This window comes from Danio aesculapii, chromosome 7, assembly GCF_903798145.1.
Source record: "Danio aesculapii chromosome 7, fDanAes4.1, whole genome shotgun sequence".
Classification (NCBI taxonomy): Eukaryota; Metazoa; Chordata; class Actinopteri; order Cypriniformes; family Danionidae; genus Danio; species Danio aesculapii.
The window spans coordinates 70,608,345-70,635,872 of record NC_079441.1 but is presented as its reverse complement, the minus strand read 5'-3'; the positions used below and the strand labels follow the sequence as shown (position 1 = coordinate 70,635,872).

The following is a 27,528-nucleotide window of genomic DNA, read 5'->3' as shown; positions in this document are numbered from 1 at the left end:
ACTTATTTTAATCATTACATAATAAAAAGATTAAGAACTTTACTGAGGAAATAAGCAAAAGCAGGTTATGATCATGCTGATTTAAAACAATGAACGCCATGCGTTCCGTGTTCGCCATCTAGTGGTTGAATATGAACGATGCTTATGCCTCTAAATAATAATAATACAAATATTAAACCTTTTTATTCCACATTGATTGATAAATTATTGTAAAAATTCCTCAGTTAGTAATGCAGGCCCGCACTAATATCAATAATATGATCATTATGCTGATTCACTCCTCCACAAACCCGGATCTGGTGCACCAGCTGACCCAGAGTAAACACCGACTCGGAGGAAGCGTGAGGTTACTGCAGCTCCGCGAGCCTCGTGGAAATACAGCATTATATCCAATAATATCTGCCAAACTGCAAATATCACCGCCTAACGCTGGAAGAAATGAACTCGTCTAAAAGAAGTGAAAGTGACTGGCAAGGTTTAGTTAGTGAGGTGAGTGTTGCCTTACTTAAACTCCATAGTGATGGTTATGATTATGGCTGTTTCCATATGGTGCTGCATCAGAACCAGAACATCAGAACAATACACAACAAAGAGAAATAGTTTTGTTACAATTTTTAGAGAGTTTTTTTCAGTGTTTTATAATAAAAATGGTCAGAATTTAGATTGAGGTAAAGTTGGTATTATAATCGCTCATTCATTCAGTGACTACTTGTGAGATGCTCCCTATAGTGTTTACTATGGTACTTTGAATATTCGGTCTGAAATAACATGCAAGTATGACTTGAAAATGTCCTTAGCTCTATTTATTAGACTGAACAGTGTTGTATTTTGATAGTCGTTTGCTAGAATTTGCAAATAATATTTTTCTAAAATTATATTATTAAGGAGAAAGTTCATATGTCTGAATATAAAACCAACTTTACCTCAATGTTTTATATTCACACATATGGACTTTCTCCTTAATAATATAATTTAACCAAAAATATTATTTGCAAATATGCTAAATAGTGAAATTATATTAGTAGCAAATGATATGGAAATACAACATGGTTCACAGTGAAATTAATAGTGCAATGAAAGTAATAATGATGTTTATTACTCATACTTACATGTGATTTCAGACCGAATATTCAAAGTAACATAGTAAACAATATAGGGACTGTCACAAGTAGTCTCTGAAGGAATGTGCAAATATAAAACTAACTTTACCTCAGTATATAAAACCAAGTTCAATATTTAGACTGAGGTAAAGTTCGTTTTATATTTGCACATTCCTTCAGAGGCTACTTGTGACAGTCCCTATATTGTTTACTATGTTACTTTGAATATTCGGTCTGAAATCACATAAGTATGACTTGAAAACATCATTAGCACTATTAATTTCACTGTGAACGGTGTTGTATTTCCATATCATTTGCTACTAATATGATTTCACTATTTAGCAAACTGGCAAATAATATTTTGGTTAAATTATACTATTAAGGAGAAAGTCCATATGTTTGAATATAAAACCAACGTCACCTCAATATTTAGATTGAGGTAAAGTTGGTTTAATATTTGCACATTCATTCAGTTATTACTTGTGAGATGCTCCCTATAGTGTTTACTATGGTACTTTGAATATTCTGTCTGAAATCACATTCAAGTATGACTTGAAAACATCATTAGCACTATTTATTTGACTGAACAATGTTGTATTTTGATAGTCATTTGCTAGAATTTGCAAATAATTTTTTTCTGAAATTATATTATTATAGAGAAAGTCCATATGTCTGAATAAAACCAACTTTACCTCAATATTTAGACTGAGGTAAAGTTAGTTTTATATTTGGACATTCCTTCAGAGGCTACTTGTGACAGTCCCTATATTGTTTACTATGTTACTTTGAATATTCGGTCTGAAATCATATGTAAGTATGACTTGAAAACATCATTATTACTATTAATTTCACTGTGAACCGTGTTGTATTGCCATATCATTTGCTGCTAATATGATTTCACTATTTAGCAAATTGGCAAATAATATTTTGTTTAAATTATATTATTAAGGAGAAATTCCAAATGTGTGAATATAAAACCAACTTCAATATTTAGATTGAGGTAAAGTTGGTTTAATATTTGCACATTCATTCAGTTATTACTTATGAGATGCTCCCTATAGTGTTTACAATCATAATACTTTGAATATTCGGTTTGAAATCACATTCAAGTATGACTTGAAAACATCATTAGAACTATTTATTTGACTGAACAATGTTGTACTTTGATAGTCATTTGCTAGAATTTGCAAATAATATTTTTCTGAAATGATATTATTAGGGAGAAAGTCGAAATGCGTGAAAATAAATCCAACTTCACCTTAATATTTAGATTGAGGTAAAATTGGCTTTATATTCGCACATTCCTTCAGTGAATACTTGTGGAATGCTCCCTATATTGTTTACTATGGTACTTTGAATATTCAGTCTGAAATCACATGTAAAGATGGCTTGACATACTTACAAATATCATTAGTGCTATTTATTTGACTGTTAACAATTGTACATTTCAATTGTCGATAATAATTTATAATTAAATTAATGTATTGTGTGTTTGTTAATTGGTTTATATTACTATAGTTGTTGTATTACCTTGGCATCTACAGTTTATATTTGTTTTAAAGCCAATTGTGTATGTTTTTGATATAATGTATTCTATATTTTGATGCCTTAAAGAGATAGTTCTCCCCAAAATGAAATTGAATAACCATCTACTCACACTCAATAACTGAGTTAATTTTTTCTTTCTTTGTTTCTGCAGTTCTTGATATGCAAGCGTAAGCTGGAGAGCAAGAAAGATGCTCTTCTCATTCTGTCTAAAGAGCTGGACACCTGTCAGCAGGAGAGAGACCAGTACAAGCTGATGGCCAACCAGCTTCGGGAGACACACCAGAGCTTGAAGAAGAAATACAGAGAGCTAATTGTGCGTTTCCAAAGGCTTATTATGCGATGTTATTTAGATTTAGCAGTGACAATCATTTATTAGCTTTGTATGTGATTATTAGTTTTTGTAATGTGTTTCAGGATGGTGAATCTTCACTTTCCCCAGAAAAACGCAATCAGGTCAGTTGATTTATATTAGGGCAGCGCAATATATGAGCAATGTCACACGAGTAGCAGTGCATGGGAGGTGTGCGTTGGTGTCCCACCAGTGCTGATATACAGCCATATCGCACTGCTACGAGTGTGATATTGCGTTTATACAACAGTTCAGTGACATAATCGTGTATTTAAAAAAGAAAATCAAACACGGAGAGTCTCAAAACCCTTTTGTATGAGGAACTACTTTCTTCCGCCATTCATTCACATCTGTTGCTGATGTCAGAACAGCAGAAGCCGTTACTAATTCACCAACGTCCCTTTAGAGCAAGTTGAATAATTCTCTAGCTTAATGTCTCAAGTGATGACCAAACAGGTGATTTTGCTGAGATTTTTGGATTATAAGGCTGAACGTGACATAAAATGCCATCGAGATATCTCCCTTCACTATTACAGTCTACAGTATTTCTTTGTTGCAGTTGTGAAATCACAATAATTAACCCTGAAAAAATGCAGCACAGTCACTATTGGACTGCTGTTGTCTTTCCAATAAGGAAAAACGCTAAACACATGTGGTCATTTCTTCTTTCTTTCTTCCAACACAACACACATTAATGATATGCGAGTCCCATCTCACACTCAACACACTACAATTATATGGTATAAATACAGCACTACAACATACAAAAGATCGACTTAGAATAGTCCTTCGCAGTTTAATAATGATTTGATTAGCTGTAGTTAGAAATTACGCTGTTTTTAAGGGCTTATTATGTGGACCTGACGCCATCTTGTGGATAGACAACGTCAATCGTCTTTGGTCTGCTCAGTATGGCAGGCTAATGGCAGCAGATGCGCTGTCTCAAAAATGTTAAATATTTAAAATAGGCACTATCCTAACTACATAGTTGCAATCTAAACAACTACATTCTCGATAAAAAAGCCTCAAAAGTACATAATGTTGTCCAACAGGTGCAATATTTGTCAAAGTGTAGAGTGTCCTCCGCTTGTTGCTGTATGTGGGCAGAGTAATGCACAAAGGTGAAGGGTGAAAAGGCGGTACGAGTGCTGTTACTGGCAGAGTATCGCACAGCTATCAGCCAATCAGATTCAAGAACCAGACAGAACTGTTGTATAAACTGAAATATTACAAATGTTCATATCCCAACATGCATGTCGCAGTGGTTTGCAATGAATAAGTGAAATATAAAAAATATGAAGGAATTAAAATTTAACAGGGCTAATAATTATGACCTGTTATATATTGTGTTATTTATTTCACTTTTAAAGAACTAACAGAACATTATTTAACATTATCAGTCTATATTTCTGACTTTTTTTTCCTCTCAGGTGAATTTGGCTCAGTTGCTGATGGATTCGAGGGAGAGAAATAAACAGTTTGCTGAAGAAGTGAAGGAACTGACGCAGAGACTCAGCGAGACTCAGGGAGACAATAAGGTAACATCTGTGGTACTGATATCTCATTGCAACATGTGCAGACGTTTGTTATACATTCAATTGCATGCAAATTCTTAAAAGCTTAAAACAGAAATAAAAGACTATAAACTAAGATTAAAAAGACTTTTAAGAAAGTTCCAGAAAGTGGAATCCTTCCCTCACTTCTGTTTTCATGTTCTCTTCATAGCTGTTAAGGATGACCATCACAAAACAGAGGCTTGGAGATGATGAAGTCGGCATCAGACATTTTCCAGCCCATGAGCGCGAGGATCTGGTCCGGCAGCTGGAGAAAGCGGCTTTACATGTGCGACTTTAGGTTTCATGACAATTAAATGGCGCTCTAGGCTAATGTTTAACACCAAATGGAGCTCTAGGCTAGTGTATAACACCAGATGGAGCTCTAGGTTAGTGTATAACACCAGATGGAGCTCTAGGCTAGTGTATAACACCAGATGGAGCTCTAGGCTAGTGTATAACACCAGATGGAGCTCTAGGCTAGTGTATAACACCAGATGGCGCTCTAGGTTAGTGTTTAACAGCAGACAGTGCTCTAGGCTAGTGTTTAACACCAGATGGCGCTCTAGGCTAGTGTTTAACAACAGATGGCGATCTAGGCCAGTGTTTAACAGCAGATGGTGCTCTAAACTAGTGTTTAAGACCAGATGGCGCTCTAGGCTAGTGTTTAACAACAGATGGCGTTCTAGGCCAGTGTTTAACACCAGATGGTGCTCTAGGCTAGTGTTTAACACCAGATGGCACTCTAGGCTAGTGTATAACACCAGATGGAGCTCTAGGCTAGTGTATAACACCAGATGGAGCTCTAGGCTAGTATATAACACCAGATGGCGCTCTAGGTTAGTGTTTAACAGCAGACAGTGCTCTAGGCCAGTGTTTAACAGCAGATGGCGCTCTAGGCTAGTGTTTAACACCAGATGGCGCTCTAGGCTAGTGTTTAACACCAGATGGCGCTCTAGGCTAGTGTTTAACACCAGATGGTGCTCTAGACTAGCTTGTAAAGCAGATGGCGCTCTAAGCTAGTGTTTAACAGCAGACAGCGCTCAAGGCTAGTGTGTAACTGCAGACGGCGATCTAGGCTAGTGTTTAACTGCAGACGGTACTCTAGGCTGGTGTTTAACAGCAGACAGCACTCTAGGCTAGTGTTTATCAGCAGACGGCACTCTAGGCTAGTGTTTAACAGCAGATGGCGCTCAAGGCTAATTTTTAACAGCAGATGGTGCTCTAGACTAGTGTTTAACAGTAGAAGGCACTCTAGGCTGGTGTTTAACAGCAGACGGCGCTCTAGACTAGTGTTTAACAGCAGACGACCCTCTAGACTAGGGTTTAACAGCAGATGGCGCTCTAGGCTAGTGTTTAATAGAAGGTGGCTCCTTAAACTAGTGTTTAACAGCAGATGGCGTTCTTGTTTAGTGTTTAACAGCAGATGGCGCTCTAGGTTAGTGTTTAACGGCAGACGGCACTCTAGGCTAGATTCTAAAATGTAGAGCAGATTGTACAGACTTAGCCACTAAATCTAAATAGTTATGGAATTGGCATGAGATTGTGTTGGAATATTCACTGGTATTTTCTTTTAGAGAGAAGAGCTTGAGCACAGTCTGAAGACGGTGAGTGATGAGCTGCAGGATGTGAAGGCAGAGAGGACTGTTTTTAAGGAGAAATCTGAACGTCTCAACCTGGAGCTGAACCACATTCTGGGTGGACAGGAGAAGCGCATCATCGACGTGGACGCTCTCTGCATGGAGAACAAGTCAGTGTTGATTTTCAGATTTACATCGCTTAATGCTATACACTGCAGCAGTTACAGCAATATTCAAAGGCCTGTTCACATAGGTTATAGCAGTGGTCCTCAACCAATGGGCTGCGGTCAGTGTATCAATTGGTACCGGGCCGCACAACAAATCATTAATTATTTCTGTTTTATTTATTATCTGAGTCTGAACGAGCTATTATTTTGAAAAGTCTTTTATTTTGAAAAGTGACTGTATTCTCTCGGTTACATCTCGCTCACTTGAGCTCCCAAATTTAACCCACCAGTAGCAAAATGAGTAAGAAATGGACGTTTTTGGAAAGTTTCTTTGCTAAAGGGGAAAAGGCCCAGTGAAGGACCCACGAACTGCCAAGAAATGAATCCGCAACCCATTTGTCAACAAATCAGGTGAATCCAGCATGTTTGTGCTGCTGGCGATTAGCCTATTAGAGGCAATTCACTTATGACTTACTAGAGTTCACAAGTTTGTTATTTCCAATTCACAGAGTGAATGCATTCGTCATCTTCTTGGTCTTTCACTTCATCGTGTGGTCTTAGTCGTCTTGGTCTTTCTCTTTGTCGTCATCTTCTTGGTCTTCGCCTTTATCGTCATCTTCTTGGTCTTTCTCTTCATCGTCTGGTCTTAGTCTTTCACTTCATCGTGTGGTCTTAGTCTTCATCGTCTTGGTCTTTGCCTTTATCGTCATCTTCTTGGTCTTTCTCTTTGGCCTTCGCCTTTATCGTCATCTTCTTGGTCTTCCTCGACTGGTCTTTGCCTTTATCGTATTGTTCTTGGTCTTTCTCGTCTGGTCTTAGTCTTTCACTTCATCGTGTGGTCTTAGTCTTCATCGTCTTGGTCTTCGCCTTTATCGTCATCTTCTTGGTCTTTCTCTTCGTCGTCTGGTCTTAGTCGTCATCTTCTTGGTCTTCGCCTTTATCGTCATCTTCTTGGTCTTTCTCTTTGGCCTTCGCCTTTATCGTCATCTTCTTGGTCTTCGCCTTTATCGTATTGTTCTTGGTCTTTCTCGTCTGGTCTTAGTCTTTATCGTCTTGGTCTTCGCCTTTATCGTCATCTTCCTGGTCTTTCTCGTCATCTACTTGGCCTTCGCCTTTATCGTCATCTTCTTGGTCTTCGCCTTTATCGTATTGTTCTTGGTCTTTCTCGTCATCTTCTTGGTCTTGGTCTTGGTCTTAGTCTTCGGTCTTTCTCTTTGTGGCTATCTTCTTGGCCTTCCTCGTCTGGTCTTAGTCTTCGGTCTTTCTCTTTGTGGCCTTCCTCGTCATCTTCGCCTTTATCGTCTGGTCTTAGTCTTCGGTCTTTCTCTTTGTGGCCTTCCTCGTCATCTTCGCCTTTATCGTCTTGTTCTTGGTCTTCACCTTTATCTTCTTGGTCTTCCTCTTCGTCATGCTCCTCTATCGTTTGGTCTTACTCTTTGTGGTTATCTTCTTGGACTTCCTCGTCATCTTCTTGATCTTCACCTTTATCGTCTTGTTCTTGCTCGACTGGGCTTCGCCTTTCTTGTCATCTTCTTGGTCTTCTTCGACTGGTCTTCACCTTTATCGTCTTGTTCTTCATCTTTCTCTTCGTCGTCTGGGCTTAGTCTTCATCTTCTTGGTCTTTCTCGACTTGGCTTCGCTTTTCTTGGCATCTTTTTTGTCTTCCTCGACTGGTCTTTGCATTTATCCTCTTGTTCTTTCTCTTTGTCGCCTTGTTGTCCTCTTCCTTGTTTTGGTCTTCATCTTCGAAGTCTGCTTGGTCTTCATCTTCATCTTCTTCATCTTGGACGTCTGCTTGGTCTTCATCTTCATCGTCTTGGTCTTCTTCGTTGTCTTCATCTTGTTCCTCTTCTTCGCCTGTCGGAGTCGGGGATAGAACCCGGGTCTCTGGTGTGAGAGGTCAGTCACGTTACCACTGAGCTACTGGGAGGTGATGAATCCAATCAACAATAGGCAACTTGACCACTGACCAAGAAATCTTCAATAAGAAATTAAGTTAGGTAAGGCTAAAAACAGAGAGGCTTTCCAAAAAGCAACAGCAAAGTACAATTTCAGCGATGTTTGCTAATATGAGTCAATATCTTTTAAGTTACTTTTTAAAAAAATTAAAACTCACTGCATTTTAGCTGTAAGAAGCTACAATAGATATTATTGAGCTGAAGCTTGACTACAAAATGAAATCGCAAATCAAATCAAAATTGCAATATCTGTCAAAATAATCGTAATTAGATATGTTCCCTAAATAGCACAGTCCTAATTGGATAAGCTAAATTGTCTATAGTGTATGAGGGTGAATGTGTGTGTATGGATGTTTCCCAGAGATGGGTTGCAGCTGGAAGGGCATGCGCTGCGTAAAACATATGCTGAATAAGTTGGCGGTTCATTCCACTGTGGCGACCCCAGATTAATAAAGGAACTAAGCTGAAAAAAAAAAAAGAATGAATGACTATATATATGTAAATCACGTAAAATCTGAATTTTTTTGCACTGCAGGTACTTGCATGAGCGATTAAAACAAGTTCAGGAGGAGGTCAGCCTATTGAAGAGCAACATACAGAAATATAAGGTAAGGCTGAGACGTCAGCTTTATTTGTACAGTCTGCAGGTTAATGATTATGTAACTATCATTCGACCCTAAACAGCGGCACCTTAGTGAATATAAGAATTCGAATAATTAATATTAATAAATATTACACCTGCTCAATGAAAATCAGATGATTCACTACAATAAATCTGACATAACTTGATCAGAAATCTAAAAAGAGGAGAAAAAGATTAAGCCATCAATTGAAAGTAATACTGTGGTTAAAAGACTCTTGAGATTGTGATGACAACAGTGACATTGTGGTCCAGTGGTCAGTATGTTGCGTTATGACGCTGATGACCCGAGTTCGAACCTCACCTGAGTAATTTTTTTTTCTTTAATTTTTATGACATAATACTGTTTGGGTTGATTATATAGATGTACATATTTTATTTTTTGTGTGACCACCGTTACAAAGGACTGGATATCTATAAAGAATTTTGCACAGAATATATATTCAGATATTACAGGAAAGGACATTGTGATGTTTTAAAGAATAGTGTTGGAGATTTAGCTACCCTTTAATCTTCTCATATTTATGAAAAACATGTGAAGTTCCAAAGCAGCTGTGTCCTTGAAAAAGACGTGATCGTGTCATTGGAAACTGAATTGGGAATGATGTTATTTTAATATAGTCAGTTGTGAACTGATGGACCGGTCTAAGGCTTAAAACTCCAGGGCTGAAAAGGAGTCCCACTCCGGCCCTGCTAATAAGCCTGGATGTTCTTTATCCCCAAGTTATTAAAATGTCATTTGCAATATTCCTGTCATTCTGGATGTCTCCTAGACTGCTCTGGATCGAAGAAAAAACCCTGAAATTGGTGGCAAGTCCAGTAGCAGATCTCTCACTGGGGTCCTTTCTCCTAAACAAGGTGCTCAAAAGAAGTGTACTAACAGGAATGGCATGAAATGTTGTTATTTAATGTATTAAATGACCAATTTTCTAATACACACACTGTTTCTGCTGTCTGCAGTGCATGGTTTTCTGTCAGAGGAGAACGGCTGCAGTTTACCAGCAACACCTCAGTCCATCTCAGACCTGAAGTCTTTAGCCACAGCTTTACTGGAGACCATTCATGAGAAGAACATCATTATTCAGCACCAAAGACAGACCAACAGGTGTGCACGGATTTATATTTACTGCTGAATAACTCAGTTTAAATTGACTCACTGAATGAAATGTTTTCAGTGTTTACTCGTATTATTATAAAGCAATGGACCTTTTTCAGAAGATGCTTATGATGCATTTAAGGGTCATCAGCATCTTAAATCCTTAAAACAATGTAATATGTACATTTATAAATCTGTATTTTGTATTAGGGCTGTGCGATTAATCGAAATCGAATCGCAATTTGAAATGTTGCGGTTAGCTAATCCCAAGAGGCTGCGATATGAAATATTTATTACTTGATTTTCCCCCGCCCAGAGCAAATGCGTGCATGGTGTGTGTGTGACAGTCTTACTGTCAGTTGAGTGAGCACTGTTTCGTTCCGCCCAATCAGAATTGCACAATTAAACTATGCGGAACGCCCACCCCCCCCTCAAAAAAAAAAACACAAACAGGAAAGCGCGGACAAGTAGGACAGGCCCGGATTGGCTAATCGGGAGGACCGGGGGAATTCCCGGTGGGCCGGTTCGTTTTTTGGCCACGAGGGCCGGTGTCCCTAGGTGCTTGCACTCTCAGCAATCACACTTTTTTTTCATTTATTTATTTGATTGACCATAGAATACTCTTTTTTTTTATCATTATTTTGCCGCAGCTTTGTTTTTTTAATTTATTTTCTCACAGCCCCGTGAGCAAAATGCAGTCTGCAGAATAATGTTCGACCCCAAACAGCAGCACCGTAGTGAAAATAACAATTCGAATAGATAGTGTTAATGAATATTACACCTACTCAGTGAAAATCAGATGATTCACTACATTAATAAATCTGACATAACTTTATCAGAAATCTTAAAAGGGGACAAAAATGTAACGTATTACATTTTAAATGTGTGTAATTTGATTACAGTTACTAAAGTCAGTGTAATTGTGTTACTTACATAACAGTTATAGTTTTCAGAAGAAAAAAATGCTTCTTTTAAATCACGTTTTCCACCGCAACATCAGTTAATAAGCATGCGCATTTAAATTGCTGGAGAACGCGACGCTGCTGTCGAGAGCGGCTGCTTCTTCAAGTGGAGATATAGACAATACTTTGATTTCATTGAGTGTAAAAACAAAACTATTGCTGTAAAATGCAGTCTGTCCAGTATCTAAAGAACTTTTGACTGCTTTAAACTCCACCAGCAACTTGTTCAAGCACTTGAACAGAACGCATTCTAAGTCAATACTCGTCACCAAGGAGGACGACGGCGTCCAAAAACACGGCGGCCCAACTCAGCCTAAACAGGCTTTAAAGAAATTAGTAATCTGATTACCTTTCACATGAAGTAATTAGTAATGGAATCAGATTACAATTTTCCAGTAGTATTTAGTAATTTGTAATCTATTACTTTTTTTAAGTAACTTGTATCTGTATTAAGTGAATTTACTGTGCTTTATAGAATTCTGGGAAACCGAGTTGCTGATTTGGAGAGGAAGCTGAAGACGCTGGAAATTTCGGGACTTTGGAGTCTCCCAGGTGTGTGTTTCATGTGTATTTGTGTGTGTTTTCCTCTTTGAAACAGCTTATTTGAGACTTTTATCCAAACTGATGCCATTTTAGCGACTGTCGCTTTAAATTCAAATGAGATTGTGCTCTTTTCAAAAGAGGGCGGAGCTACAAATGTCTGTGTGCCAGCATAGTGGCAGATCAGGGGCGGATTGGCTAATTGTGAGGACCGGTCACTAGCTGCCTGCGCTCTCAGCAGTCGCAATTTTTTCATTTATTTATTTATTTATTTGACCATAGCCTCATTCTTTTTATTCATTATTTTGCCGCAGATTCACTCTTTTTTTATTTATTTATTTTTTATTTTGTCACAGCCCCATGAGCAAAATGCAGTCTGCAGGTTAATGATGATGTAACTATCATTCCACCCCAAACAGCGGCATCTTAGTGAATATAGGAATTAGAATAATTAATATTAATAAATATTACACCTGCTCAATGAAAATCAGATGATTCACTACATTAATAAATCTGACATAACTTGATCAGAAATCTAAAAAGGGGAGAAAAAGATTAAGCCATCAATAGAAAGTAATACTGTGGTTAAAAGAGTATTGCAGATAGCAGTGCAATACTTATTTTTGCTTCCAGACGCACCTGCATAACAGTGCCATTGTGGTCCAGTGGTCAGCTCATTGCATTACAATGCTGCAGACCCGAGTTCGAACCTCACCTAAGTATATATATATATTTATTTATTTATTTATTTTTAGTGTTAAGACGTATAATACTGTTTGGGTTACTTATGTATGTGTACATATTTCATTTCTGTTTTTTGTGCGACCACCGTTACAAAGGACTGGATATCTATAAAGAATTTTGCACAGAATATATATTCAGATATTGCAGGAAAGGACATTGTGATGTTTTAAAGAATAGTGTTGGAGATTTAGCTACCCTTTAATCTTCTCATATTTATGAAAAACATTTGAAGTTTTAAAGCAACTGTGTCCTTGAAAAAGACGTGATTGTGTCATTAGAAACTGAATTGGGAATGATGTTATTTTAATATAGTCAGTTGTGAACTGAGGTGAGCCGGTCTAAGGCTTAAAACTCCAGGGCTGAAAAGGAGTTCCACTCTGGCCCTGTGGCAGATTCAAAAACAAGACTGATGTCCTATGCTAATGAGGGAGAACTAGTGGGCGGGGCTTTCCCTCTTCTGATGACACGTACAAAGGAAGAATGTCAATCAAAGTGTTTCTGCAGACTGTTTTTATCAAGTCTGATTATAAACAGTAGAATTGATTAATGTTTACCATTAGAAGCTGGTTATATTCACACACTGTTGCCACACAACTGTGTTAAAACCTCTTATAAAAGTGATTTTTGCGTAATAGCTCCCCTTTAAAGTCAATAGATCTGCTGTTTATTTTATTATTAATATAGCATGTATTCAGATTTGGGGCCGTTAATGTGTTAAGAATAGATTCATTCATGCTGCGTTTGTCAATGTCTGCGATACACACCTGATTCCTTCCAAAAATATATGGGACGACTGACAGCGATTTGTGAAATCAGTCGCCAGCTATTCGTCAGTGTCACGAAGCAGCCAGAAACAGTCAATCATGTGATAGTGATGCTGGTTTTCTGAAGCGCACCGAGAGCTGACAGCGTCTCTGTTATCTCTGCTGGAAAAAATAATTGTATTGAATGTGTTTTTCATATCCAGTATTAAGTAAATACTTTGGGGTTTCAGATTTTTTTCATACTCTTGAATTAATCTGGGTAAAGTCTAGATGGGATACAGCTGCGGATACACACATCAACATTGCATATTTTTTGTGACACTGCACAGCAAGAATGAATATTTTTACAGTATTTTGAGGCTTTGGTTAGGGGTAGACATTCATAAAATACAATTTAATAAGTAATTTAATAAACACTATTAATAATACCTGGTATAATTACAGTTTTAACATGACTCTGAGGGTTGGGTTTAGGGTTGTGGCAGGGGTAGATGTTAATAAAATACAATTTAATAGGTAATTTAATAAATAATATGAATAATTCTTGTTATAAATACCGTTTTTACATTAAAGGGCACTATTATTTTGCTCATTAAAGGGTGGGGACGGGAAATGTCCTCGAGCCAGGATTCGAACTCGGGACGCCCTGAAGTGCTATTGCACCAAATGTCGGTGCACTAACCACTAGGCTATTGCACAGACAATACACTCCAATTTAATGGATAATTTCATAAATAATATGAACAATGCTCTGTATAATTACTGGTTTTACATTAGTGAGGGTTGGGTTTAATGTTGGGGTAGGGGTAGATGTTATAGGTTTAAGAAAACCTTGAGTACTTTTTTTGAGATTTTAACAGATTTGTGTGTGTTGAGCATCACTTAAGACAACATTAGCCTCTGTTAGCTTTAATTGTGGGGAAAACTGGATAATATTGAGCTTTTGCCAGCTAATTTCATCTTCTGGGTTTTAAATGATTTTAGGGGGGATCAAAATAATTCCTATAAGAAGAGCCTGCTTCTTAATTATTCATGACTGTGCGTGTTTTCCGAAGGCCAGACAGAGCTGCCAGTGCCACGCTGTGAGACCCTATGTTGATGACTGGGTGAGACCGCGTCCACGGACCCACAGCACACAGTATTTAGCCGTTTATGAAGGGTCGTATGTGTCTGTTTCCATGATTCACAGGGTTTGTTCCATGGTTTTCCCCGCAATCCTGTCAGGGCCGATACAGCAAAGCTGTTTGTGTGCAGCAAGTATTTTTGTCAGGAGAGCTGTACGAGAATTGGAGAATGGCGGACTTTGTGTTTTATCAGTGGATTTCATTCACATTTAGACACATCGCTGTGCTGCTGTGTTCACCTAAATCCAGATTAGCAGCAGGGCTAATGGTTGAAATAGGCAGGGCAAGGGACCTGATGCACTGAGTCTGCATTCAGACCCAGGGATTGAAGAAGTCCTCATCTATAGTGTTTATATAAACACGATTATCTTTATAATGATATAAATTGTGGTTGTGTGTATATGAAATAACAAATGTAGCAGGGCTTTAAATGACTGTTCATTTCTTTGCGTTTTAACTGTGTAAGCTATAAAATCATGGCTCTCCTCAGGGTTTGGGTCTCATTTTGTGAGCCGACTGATAACAGTCGTTCGCTCCCCTCCTTCTCCCCTGCTCTGCTGGCCACGCCCACGCCCACTCCTGCCTCTGCCGGAGCTCCACGCCCATTATGATGCATTTTTTTGAAAGAATTCTGAGGTAGACCTGAACCGAAAGTGGGGGGTTTCATGGCCCTTTAATAAAATACAACTTAATGCATAATTTAGTAAATAATATGAATAATACTCTGTATAATTACTGTTTTTACATTACTGTGCAGGTTGGGGTAGGGGTAGACATTAATGAAATACAGAGCACCTTTGGGATGTGGTGGAACGGGAGATTTGCATCATGCATCATTGCATCAGCCGACAAATCTGCAGCAACTGCGTGATGCTATCATGTCAATATGGAGCAAAATCTCTGAGGAATATTTCCAGTACCTTGTTGAATCTATGCCACGAAGGATTAAGGCAGTTCTGTAGGCAAAAGGGGTGCCAACCCGGTACTAGTAAGCTGTACCTAATAAAGTGGCCAGCTAGGGTATATAAAGTGTACTACACTTTACTATACTATAGTTCTAAACACTGTAGTGTTTACCATACTGTATTGATAAATATTGACTATATTGACAAAATAAAAGGCCACTTAAGTGCACTTAAATTAAAGTACACCATTTTTAACACACTTAAGAACACTTTATAATAGTGCAGTTTATAATAATGCAAAATAATAAATATATAAATAATAATCTGAAATCATCATTGATGTGTTGCTGTTAAAGTTCTTGATTATAATTTACCCGTATTGTGTTATTTAGGATTGCATTTAAAGTTTATATGTTTAGATTGTAATTGTAATTATATTACATTGTAATTACAAATTATGTAAATGCAAATATATTTAAAAATGCGATATATACTTTTCAAACACGTGCTATAGGTGAATTGAATAAGCAGAAATTAGCCGTAGTCTATGCATGTGAATGAAAGTGTATGGATATTTTCCAGTGTTGGGTTGCGACTGGAAGGGCTTGCGCTGTGTAAAACATATGCTGGATAAGTTGGCGGTTCATTCCACTGTGGCGACCCCTGATTAATAAAGGCACTAAGCCGAAAAGAAAACGAATGAATGAATAAACAGCATGAATACATATCACTCTATGATGAGGAGGAGTTGCAGGTGGTTGCCATTATGTTGTTATTAGGTTGCAGGTTACATTAGCATTTTACATACTATTCTCTAGTTTTTTTTTTATTTTATTTGGGCTACTAATCCAATTTTATCCATTTTTCTTTCCTCCAGGTGTGAATCTGATCACTTACAAAAGTAATAACCTCACTTTATTACGTCCAGTTTGGGCTTAGTTCAAAATTACTAATTTTAAAGGGCCAGTTCACCCAAAAATAAAACATCTATTATTTACTCTCCCTGTACTTGTTCAGCCTATAAATAGTATTTACTTCAGTAGTATTTTTTATTCCTACTATAGATGCTAATGGCTTCTTTTATCCTCAGAATATCTTGTTTAGTGTTTAACAGAAGAAAGAAATTCATTTAACTACTTGGTTGTAAGTAAATAATGAGGAAATTTTTGAGTGAACTGTCCCTTTAAATATGAGCAATAGTAATGTTATGGCTGAATTAGCATGCGCCACTAATGAACTGACTTTAGGGTCTTCGTTTATTTGCATTTATGGGTTATTTAGCAAGTGACCACATAGGCTTACATTTCTAAAAGTCAATCAAGCACTAGTTTCAGGAGATGCTTTTACAGTCTCCGTCCACAAGAGAGCAGTAAAGCACTTTGACGGATCCGACGCTCACCTGTCATAAGGCCGCCATAAAACTGACAAGCATCCATTACTGAAACTGATTGCCCACATTACAAACACATTTGGGGAATGTGGTATTATTAGGGAACTTTGTGGATGAGAAAGATGATCACAACTCAGTCTATGAAACTGATCGACTGGCCTTACAGAAATGAGCAGGAGAGATCAGTTTAAGGCGCATGCACTATTATTTTGCTCATTACAGACATTTTAAAAGTCCAAGGAAGTTAATGGTACATTGGTGAATATGTTTAACGTGATGTGCAGTCAGAAGACTTCAAGTAAGTCGACTAATAAATCTATGTATGGCTCCTGTTGCATGTTTTATATTGGTAAACACTTATAATGGGCTGTAAATAAGCTAGATAAAAGAATTTAGCATAAGTTAAACGAGTCTAGCATTGAGTTGGCATGTTTTATAGCTTTGTTAGCATGTTATACTATGTTAATAACATGTTGCTTATGCTTTAGCTATAGTTTCTGCTACTTGTTTTTTTTTGTTAAGCACTTTTAATATGTTAAAGGTTATAAATAAGCTAGATAAAAGGGATTAGCATATGCTAAAAGAGTCTAGCATGGTGTTGGCATGTTTTATAACGTTGTTAGCATGTTATACTATGTTAATAACATGTTGCTTATGTTCTAGCTTTAGCTATGGTTTCTGCTACTTGTTTTTTTTTTGGTAAGCACTCTTAATATGTTTAAGGTTGTAAATAAGCTAGATAAAAGGGATTAGCATATGCTAAAAGAGTCTAGCATGGTGTTGGCATGTTTTATAACGTTGTTAGCATGTTTTGCCATGTTAATAACATGTTGCTTATGTTCTAGCTTTAGCTATGGTTTCTGCTACTTGTTTTTTTTTGGTGAGCACTCTTAATATGTTAAAGGTTGTAAATAAGCTAGATAAAAGGGTTTGGCATAAGCCAAAAGAGTCTAGCATGGTGTTGGCATGTTTTATAACATTGTTAGAATGTTTTGCCATGTTAATAACATGTTGCTTATGTTTTAGCATGAACATGACAGCATGTTATTAGCTTGTTTGAGAGTATTAGATCACATACTTTATTTTAGCATGTTTCTTGCATGTTTAATTGTTAGCATGAAAAAGCCACATGTTAACGGTGAATATGTGCACTCAGAAGACTCAAGTCAACTAATAAAACCACATATAGTTCTGCTGTTCGTTTTATATTGGTAAGCACTTATAATAGGTTGATAAAGCTTATAAATAAGCTAGATAAAAGGATTTAGCATACGTTAAAAGAGTCTATCATGATGTTGGCATGTTTTATAATGTTGTTAGCATGTTTTGCCATGTTGATCACATGCTTTATCATATTGGTAGCAAGTTGAACCCACATGTTAGCAATATGTTTTAACATTTCTGCATGTCTCATTGCTAGTATGATTGCTAGGATGTTTGAGCACATTGGTATCATATATTTGGTGAATATGTGCACTCAGAAGGCTTCAAGTAAGTCGACTAATTAAACCATGTATAGTTCTGCTACTCGTTTTATATTGGTAAGCACTTTTAAAATGTTTAAGGTTGTAAATAGTCTAGTTAGCCTAAGTTAAAAGAGTCTAGCATGGAGTTGGCGTGTTCTATAACGCTGTTAGCATGTTTTGCCTTGTTAATGCTTTTAGCTTTAACATGAATAGCATGTTATTTACTAGCTTGTTTTAGCATTAAATAGTTTGTTTCTTGTTTCTAGCACATGTAGATTAAGTTCTAGCATGTTGAAACCCAATGCTAACAGTATGTTTTAACATATTGTCTGCATGTCTTAATGCAAGCATTATTACTTGGACGCATTGCTATCACATGTTTTTGCAAATATTTTTGGTGAGTATGTGCACCCAGAAGACTTCATGTAAGTCGACTAATAAAACCACCTTGTTTTTTTTTATTGGAAAGCATTTATAATAGGTTGCTAAAGGTTGTAAATAAGCTAGATAAATGAGTTTAGCATAAGCTAAAAGAGTCTAGCATGGAGTTGGCATGTTTTATAACATTGTTAGCATGTTTTGACATGTTAATAAAATGTTGCTTATGTTCTAACATATTAGTAGTAAGTTTTAACTTGTATAACATGTGCTTGCTTGTTTGAGACCATTAGATTGCATTTTTTTAATGCAAAAAATTTTAGAGCATTGCTATCATGTTTTTTTTAGTATGTTGGGGTTTTAGCTGTTTTCATTCAGCATGTCAGTAGGATTCTTTCATGTCTTAGCATGTTATTTAGCAAGTTGCTAGCTTATTTTAGAACTTTGAACTTTTTAGCACATTGAATAATGTGTTGAATTTGAAGACAAGTTTAGATTGAAATGAAAACTAACTCCTATTCAATATTACTTTTTAAAATTTATTAAACGCATTGTATAATCCATTTAAAATTCCTTAAATGATTGCCCTGCTAAGAAAATGAGCTAAAGAAAATCAGCACCAGACCATAGCTGGTTATAAAAAGGTTTTGACCACATTTAGCTGGTCTAATGAAGTCAAATGAAGTGTCCGAAAACATAATATTAAGTTCACACTCAAATACATTTCTCAAAAGTGTATTATTTCCACAATAAATGCTCTTTTCATCTCAATTCACATCAATCAAACTTAAAAATATTATGTTAAACTTTATTTAACTTAAAAGATGTAGTCGAAACCTGATTAAAGTATTAAAATAAGTTAAAGCAACATAAAAATATTTGTTGTCTTATTAAATTTGACTGTGTAGTCTCTGTCTTCAGTTGTTTTTGTAGGTGACAGGCTGTACTTTCTGTCCTTGTTGACTGCTGCAGTCTTGTCTTAAAAACTAGTTTACTACTCTTTTTACTACTTCTTTCTGTCATCACACTGACAAAACTACAAGTGCGAGAGATGATTTCTTGTCTGAGATGTGTCAGAAGTCTCCACAAGAGGACATTAGCTCCAACTTCTGTGACTTCCACACCACAGTGACGTAAAGTTGGTTTGTCAATAAAACAGGATGGTTTTTTTTCCCAGTGGTCAGATATGAGCTGCTATTAGATATTGCTTTGAAATCTAAATAATGTTCTACATTGTCTAGTTATCATTATAATATTCCATAAATGATCTTTTGGGCTGCTGTAATGCCCTGCTGAGTAAAACAGCTGAAAAATGAGCTAAAGACAATCAGCACCTGACCATAGCTAGTCATAAAAAGGTTTTGACCACATTTAGCTGGTCTAATTAGGTCAAATTAAGTGTCTGAAAACATAATATTAAGTTCACACTCAAATATGTTCATTAAAAGTGTATTTTTCCACAATAAATGCTCTTCATCTCAATTCACATCAATCAAACTGGCTAAAAATATTATCTTAGACTTTGCATAACTTAAAAGATGTAGTCGAAACCTGATTATTGTATCAAAATAAGTTAAAGCAACTTAAAAACATTTGTTGTCATATTAGATTTGACAATGTAGTCTCTGTCTTCTGTTGTACTTTGTAGATGACAGGCTGTACTTTCTGTCCTTGTTGACTGCTGCAGTCCTGTCTAAAACTAGTTTACTACTTTTTTCCTGTCATCGCTCTGACAAAACTACAAGTGCGAGAGATGATTTCTTGTCTGAGATGTGTCAGAAGTCTCCACAAGAGGACATTAGCGCCGACTTCTGTGGCTTCCTAGCCAAAGTGACGTAAAGTTGGTTTGTCAATAAAACAGGATGGTTTTAATCCCGTGTGCATCAGGGATGAGCATTGAATGAAAATGTGAACTGCTATTAGATAGTACTTTGTAATTAATTAAACGTGCTACATTGTCTAGTTATCATTATAATATTCCATAAACGAATGCCCTGCTGAGACAAACAGCTAAAAAATGAGCTAAAGGCAATTAGCACCTCACCATAGTTGGTTATAAAAAGGTTTTGACCACATTTAGCTGGTCTAATTAAGTCAAATGAAGTGTCTGAAAACATAATATTAAGTTCACACTTAAATATGTTGCTTAAAAGTCTATTATTTCTATAATAAGTGTTCTTTTTAAAGATGAGCTAAGTATAATAAGATGTGCTAAGTATGCTAAGCTATGCTAGTTGTAGTACTTTTCCAGAAAATTACATTAATTCACATTAAGTTCACCTTTAAAACACCTTGTAATCTTTTTTCTTATTGTTTTATCGATTAATGCGGTGCGACTTTTGCCTTGTTACTGGAAATATATGTAATCTTGTAACTCTGGCTTGGGTTGCATTATTATTTGTTATTATTAATCTTGTAGTGCTTAGAGTTTAATAAAAACTCAATATGGATAAAATGTATTATTATTATTATTATTATTATTATTATTATTATTTAGTGACTTTTCTGTCCCATTCAGATCATGGCCATCCTGATCTTTTTCTCCTGTTGTCTTTTTAGATGACAGGCTGTACTTTCTGTCCTTGTTGACTGCTGCAGTCCTGTCTTAAACTAGTTTACCACTTTTTTCCTGTCATCTCTCTGACAAAACTACAAGTGCGAGAGATGATTTCTTGTCTGAGATGTGTCAGAAGTCTCCACGAGAGGACATTAGCGCCGACTTCTGTGGCTTCCACGCCGCACGATGTGACGTAAAGCTTGGTTTGTCCATAAAACGGGATGGTTTTGTTCCCCAGTGTGCGTCGGGGACGAGCAGTGAATGAATGGATGGATGGGCAGCTGCCAGGTGGGAATCGCCTCTCATCCATCCATCCTGTTTTGCACAGCGGGCAGTGAAGCAGCCGCAGTGAAGCTCCATGCTGTTCGGCATACAGAATTAGCCTGACTTTTTAATTAGCTCCGAAGCCGCTCTCCATAACACACCAATGACCTTTTCGAAACAAAGAAAGTCGAGCGTACAGCCGCTGAAGCATCATTTTAGTGCGCCTCAGAAAAAATAAATCCTCTCTTGAGATGCTGGAGTGGTCCAGAGGAGCATATGGAGGCTGTCATCTGTCAATCCACCAGCCATTTTGTAGATTTACATCAAGTGTCCCCTAGAAAAAAGTTTCGGACACTTTAAGTGGAGAGAGTTCAGCCAAAAATTGTTAACTCAAAATTTGCTGCAAGTTAATTCTACTCATTTGAAAAGAGTTTTGAACTCTTATTTAAATACCTCATCACTTCAACTTAAATGAAGTTCACAGTACTCATATAGATTAGTTTAACTTAAATGTTTTGTAGCAATCGGTTTCCTGTGCCCAGGTACGATATGGCAAATGTGGCCCAGTTATCCTAAAACAAATGTAGGCCACTTTTGGCAAATATTTGGCACAGTTAGCTCTGGCTAATGTGGATTTGAGCCTAAAGTGGCCCAGATATGATATGGCAAATGTGGCCCAGTTATCCTAAAACAAATGTAGGCCACTTTTGGCAAATATTTGGCACAATTAGCTCTGGCTAATGTGGATTTGAGCCTAAAGTGGCCCAGATATGATATGGCAAATGTGGCCCAGTTATCCTAAAACAAATGTAGGCCACTTTTGGCAAATATTTGGCACAATTAGCTCTGGCTAATGTGGATTTGAGCCTAAAGTGGCCCAGATATATGGCAAATGTGGCCCAGTTATCCTAAAACAAATGTAGGCCACTTTTGGCAAATATTTAGCACAATTAGCTCTGGCTAATGTGGATTTGAGCCTAAAATGGCCCAGATATGATATGGCAAATGTGGCCCAGTTATCCTGAAACAAATGTAGGCCACTTTTGGCAAATATTTGGCACAGTTAGCTCCGGCTAATGTGGATTTGAGCCTAAAGCGGCCCAGAGAAGATATAGCAAATGTGGCCCAGTTATCCTAAAACAGATGTAGGCCACTTTTGGCAAATATTTGGCACAGTTAGCTCTGGCTAATGGGGATTTGAGCCTAAAGTGGCCCAGATATGATATGGCAAATGTGGCCCAGTTATCCTAAAACAAATGTAGGCCACGTTTGGCAAATATTTGGCACAGTTAGCTCTGGCTAATGTGGATTTGAGCCTAAAGCGGCCCAGAAATGATATAGCAAATTTGGCCCAGTTATCCTAAAACAAATGTAGACCACTTTTGGCAAATATTAGACACAATTAGCTCTGGCTAATGTGAATTTGAGCCTAAAGTGGCCCAGATATATGATATGGCAAATGTGGCCCAGTTATCCTAAAACAAATGTAGGCCACTTTTGGCAAATATTTGGCACAGTTAGCTCCGGCTAATGTGGATTTGAGCCTAAAGCGGCCCAGAGAAGATATAGCAAATGTGGCCCAGTTATCCTAAAACAGATGTAGGCCACTTTTGGCAAATATTTGGCACAGTTAGCTCTGGCTAATGGGGATTTGAGCCTAAAGTGGCCCAGATATGATATGGCAAATGTGGCCCAGTTATCCTAAAACAAATGTAGGCCACGTTTGGCAAATATTTGGCACAGTTAGCTCTGGCTAATGTGGATTTGAGCCTAAAGCGGCCCAGATATGATATAGCAAATTTGGCCCAGTTATCCTAAAACAAATGTAGACCACTTTTGGCAAATATTTGACACAATTAGCTCTGGCTAATGTGAATTTGAGCCTAAAGTGGCCCAGATATGATATGGCAAATGTGGCCCAGTTATCCTAAAACAAATGTAGGCCACTTTTGGCAAATATTTGGCACAGTTAGCTCCGGCTAATGTGGATTTGAGCCTAAAGCGGCCCAGAGAAGATATAGCAAATGTGGCCCAGTTATCCTAAAACAGATGTAGGCCACTTTTGGCAAATATTTGGCACAGTTAGCTCTGGCTAATGGGGATTTGAGCCTAAAGTGGCCCAGATATGATATGGCAAATGTGGCCCAGTTATCCTAAAACAAATGTAGGCCACGTTTGGCAAATATTTGGCACAGTTAGCTCTGGCTAATGTGGATTTGAGCCTAAAGCGGCCCAGATATGATATAGCAAATTTGGCCCAGTTATCCTAAAACAAATGTAGACCACTTTTGGCAAATATTTGACACAATTAGCTCTGGCTAATGTGAATTTGAGCCTAAAGTGGCCCAGATATGATATGGCAAATTTGGCCCAGTTATCCTAAAACAAATGTAGGCCACGTTTGGCAAATATTTGGCACAGTTAGCTCTGGCTAATGTGGATTTGAGCCTAAAATGGCCCAGATATGATATGGCAAATTTGGCCCAGTTATCCTAAAACAAATGTAGGCCACTTTTGGCAAATATTTGACACAATTAGCTCTGGCTAATGTGAATTTGAGCCTAAAGTGGCCCAGATATGATATGGCAAATGTGGCCCAGTTATCCTAAAACAAACGTAGGCCACTTTTGGCTCCGGCTAATGTGGATTTGAGCCTAAAGCGGCCCAGTTATCCTAAAACACACATGGACCATATAGACTAAAGTCACCATCATGGAGAAAAGTGTTTGCTTTAGTTGGGCTCATAGCCCTGAACCTCTTAAAATAAATTTTCTTTCGGGCTGCTGTAACTTTTAAGAACTTTGCTTGAAAAGTTTATTCATTACAGCAAACAAGCCAAGTAAAAAAAACAAACAATAAAATTAAGTGAGGCACAACCTGTGATGAAATAATATAATAATAATATAATTCACTGATGTTCACCAATGTTTTAATCCATTATTAAAAGTAACGTGATAACATGCTTGCACATGCCACAGAATTTTAAGGGTTTTGGTATCTGGGCACTATTATGTTCAGAAATGTTGAAAAAAATAATGATAATTCTGACTTCAACTGTACATTAGCAAAATATATATCCCTGTTTTTGGATATTTCAATAAAAAGAAAAATCATACATTGTGTGACTTTAATTCTCATATACAATCCATGTTGAAGTTGATCTCTCGCTCTCTCTCTGAAACCCAGCACTGCTATAGTTGTTGCTCACTGCATGAATCCCCTGTTTATTATATTTCATAGCACAGCGGCTCCTAGAACGCAGTGTTTAAACTGATCAGACTTGTGCGCGGGATCATGTAAGCGCTGGTGGCCGTATATAGAGCTCAGTCCCTGTGGGTGACATATGGCATTAACCTGTGATGCATGCAGCCAGTACTAATGAAGACAGATGACAAGAGCTGCAGTCTCTCTCTCGCTCTTTCTCTCTCTCTGGCCAAACTGATCATCTCTACATGTGCACCACTATGAAAATGTCAGCTTTTGTGTCGGAAAGCTGTGTAAATGTTTGTGTTTGGGTCAGATTTGGGATTTATCGCTGACCGCTCAGGCCATACTGAGTTTTTTTGTTTGTTTTTTATGTTGCATTTGCTTTGACAGTACCATTCATTCATTCATTCATTCATTTTCCTCTGACTTAGTCTCTGATTTATCAGGGGTCACCACAGCGGAATGAACCGCTAACCATTCCAGCATATGTTTTACGCAGCGGATGGCCTTCCAGCCACAACCCAGTACCGGGAAACACCCATACACACTCATTCACAAACACACACACACTCGTACACTACGACCAATTTTAGTTTATCCAATTCCCCAATAGCGCATGTGTTTGGACTGTGGGGGAAACCGGAGCACCCTGAGGAAACCCATGCCAACACGGGGAGAACATGCAAACTCCACACAGAAATGGCAACTGACCTAGCCGGGACTCGAACCAGCGACCTTCTTGCTGTGAGGCAACAGTACTAATCACTGAGCCACTGTGCTGCCTTTGACAGTACCGAAGATTTACTTTCACAAGGATTTTAAGGCTGATTGTAATTTACATTTAATTGGTTTAATTTAAAAGTGATTTGATTTTATGAACATATTTTAGCAATTTTTTTTATATTTAATAAATTCAGATTCTTCTTTTATCAATAAAATATCAAGAATTGTTGATTTTATTGGTGCTACATAAATAAAGTTGAGTTGAAATAAATTGAATTGAGAATTAAACACTATTTTTTATTGTTTGTGCAAAGATAGTCTAATAATTAGGCGACGTGGTGGCGCAGTGGGTAGCGCTGTCGCCCCACAGCAAGAAGGTCGCTGGTTTGAGCGTCGGCTGGGTCAGCCAAACACATGTAGGTGAATTGGGTAAGCTAAATTGATTGTAGTGTGTGTGAATGAGTGTGTATGGATGTTTCCTAGTGATGGGTTGCGACTGGAAAGGCATCCGCTGCGTAAAACATATGCTGGATAAGTTGGCGGTTCATTCCACTGTGGCAACCGCAGATTAATAAAGGGTCCAAGCCAAAAACGAAATGAATGAATGAGTCTAAAAATTTAAAATAATTTGTATGTTGTTACAATGAGTTTGCAGCAGTTAAATTATATTTATTTAATTTAAATTAAAATATTTATTTAATTTAAATTGTAATATAATTAAATTAAATTATATTACAAAAATGAACATAGATAAATAATACGATTTTAATTTAAATGTAAAATTAATTAAACTACTGTCAAAAAATTATATATATATATAGTATACAGTTGAAGTCAGATTTATTAGCCCCCATGCTTATTTTTTTCATTCATTTCTGTTTAACAGAGAGCAGATTTCTTCAACACATTTCTAAACATAATAGTTTTAATAACTCATCTCTAATAACTGATTTATTTTATCTTTGTCATGATGACAGTAAATAATATTTGACTAGATATTTTTCAAGACACTACTATACAGCTTAAAGTGACATTTAAAGGCTTAACTAGGTTAATTAGGTTAACTAGGCAGGTTAGGGTAATTAGGCAAGTCATTGTATAACGATGGTTTGTTCTGTAGACTATCGGGAAAAAAATTGCTCAAAGGGGCTAATAATTTTGACCTTAAAATGGATTTTAAAAAAATTAAAAGCTCTTTAATTCTAGCTGAAATAAAACCAATAAGACTTTCTCCAGAAGAAAAAATATTATCAGACATACTGTGAAAATTTCCTTGCTCTGTTAAACATCAATTGGGAAATATTTAAAAAAGAAAAACAATTTCAAAGGGGGGCTAATAATTCTGACTTCAACTGTATGCATATTTACACAGTTTAAATGTACAGTAATATTTCAATTTATATTTAAAGTCATTTACAAAAACATTCTTGCTTATATAAATGATATTTATATTTTAATCATGCATACATGTATGTAAATATAAATTATTTAAAATTAAATGTCAAATATATGTTAACATTTGAAATTGATAGAAAGTTATTACTATAAAGTAACAAAGTAATTTTAACTTAATTCTTTGGAAATGTACTATTATAATTTTAATATAAATTTCAAGACTTCATTTAATTAATAAAATATGTTTATTATTATTTTGCTTAATCGGATACATCATGCATTAGTTAGTTATGCTGTGTCAGGTCTCTTACTTTGGTGTAATTAGGTTTTTATTATTGTACAGCACCTTGATCAAGAATCTTTGATTTTATTGGTGCTGTAGAAATAAAGTTGAGTTGATTTGAAAATTAAAGATTCATTTTTAATTATTTGTGTAAAACTAATATTTCTATATTTAATATAAAAGGATACATTGCCTGTAGCATTGTTATTATACAGTTACAGTATGTTCATTATATATTTATTTTGTGTTGTTCAACAGGAAGCAGAGACGCCATCACTCTGAGTCCTGCTCTTCTGTCCTCCACTGACCAATCAGAAGCTCCGATCTTTTCCACCAATCCTGCAGGTGAGCAGTTTATAAGGTGCGGTTCACACAGAATGTGTTTTTGCTCTCTTGGGGTCTGTTCTTCATAGGTGGATTACTCAGTTAGCTGGATTTGGATATTGACGATTTGACATGATCCAGGATCGTTTCGTTCTTCAAAACTCATGTAAGAGTTGTTGTCATAGGAACAGTTATAGTAGCTCAAACCTGGTCGGGAGCAGCAGCTCATTCATATAAACAGGATTAGATCGGGAAATTTTAAGCAAAGATAATACTGAGAGTATGTATCAAATGCTGATATTTTCTTACAGTGGTTATATACGCTTGGGAAAATAGTAAACATAATTTTTTAAACTATATATATATCTTTACTCTGAAATAAAGTACAAAGACTGCCACCTGGTGGTTCAAAGAGAAAATTTATTGATAGGAACTTTTTAGATACAAAAGGCGAATGACACTGAGCACCTACTATGCACTGATACACTTTTCTGCTTGTGGAAACAGTTGA

The 27,528-nt window shown here is 36.8% G+C and overlaps 1 protein-coding gene across 1 annotated transcript; it reads left to right on the top strand.

Moving 5' to 3' along the window:
- The first annotated feature begins 339 nt into the window (after window positions 1–339).
- Window positions 340–27,528, top strand: ccdc149a (coiled-coil domain containing 149a). Its single transcript, XM_056460803.1, has 12 exons — window positions 340–489; window positions 2,800–2,961; window positions 3,063–3,101; window positions 4,428–4,535; window positions 4,723–4,839; window positions 6,128–6,300; window positions 8,791–8,863; window positions 9,669–9,753; window positions 9,856–10,000; window positions 11,429–11,505; window positions 26,952–27,054; window positions 27,525–27,528. The coding sequence occupies exons 1-12, from the start codon at window positions 439–441 to the stop codon at window positions 27,526–27,528; spliced, it is 1,137 nt and encodes a 378-aa protein (XP_056316778.1). The 5' UTR covers window positions 340–438.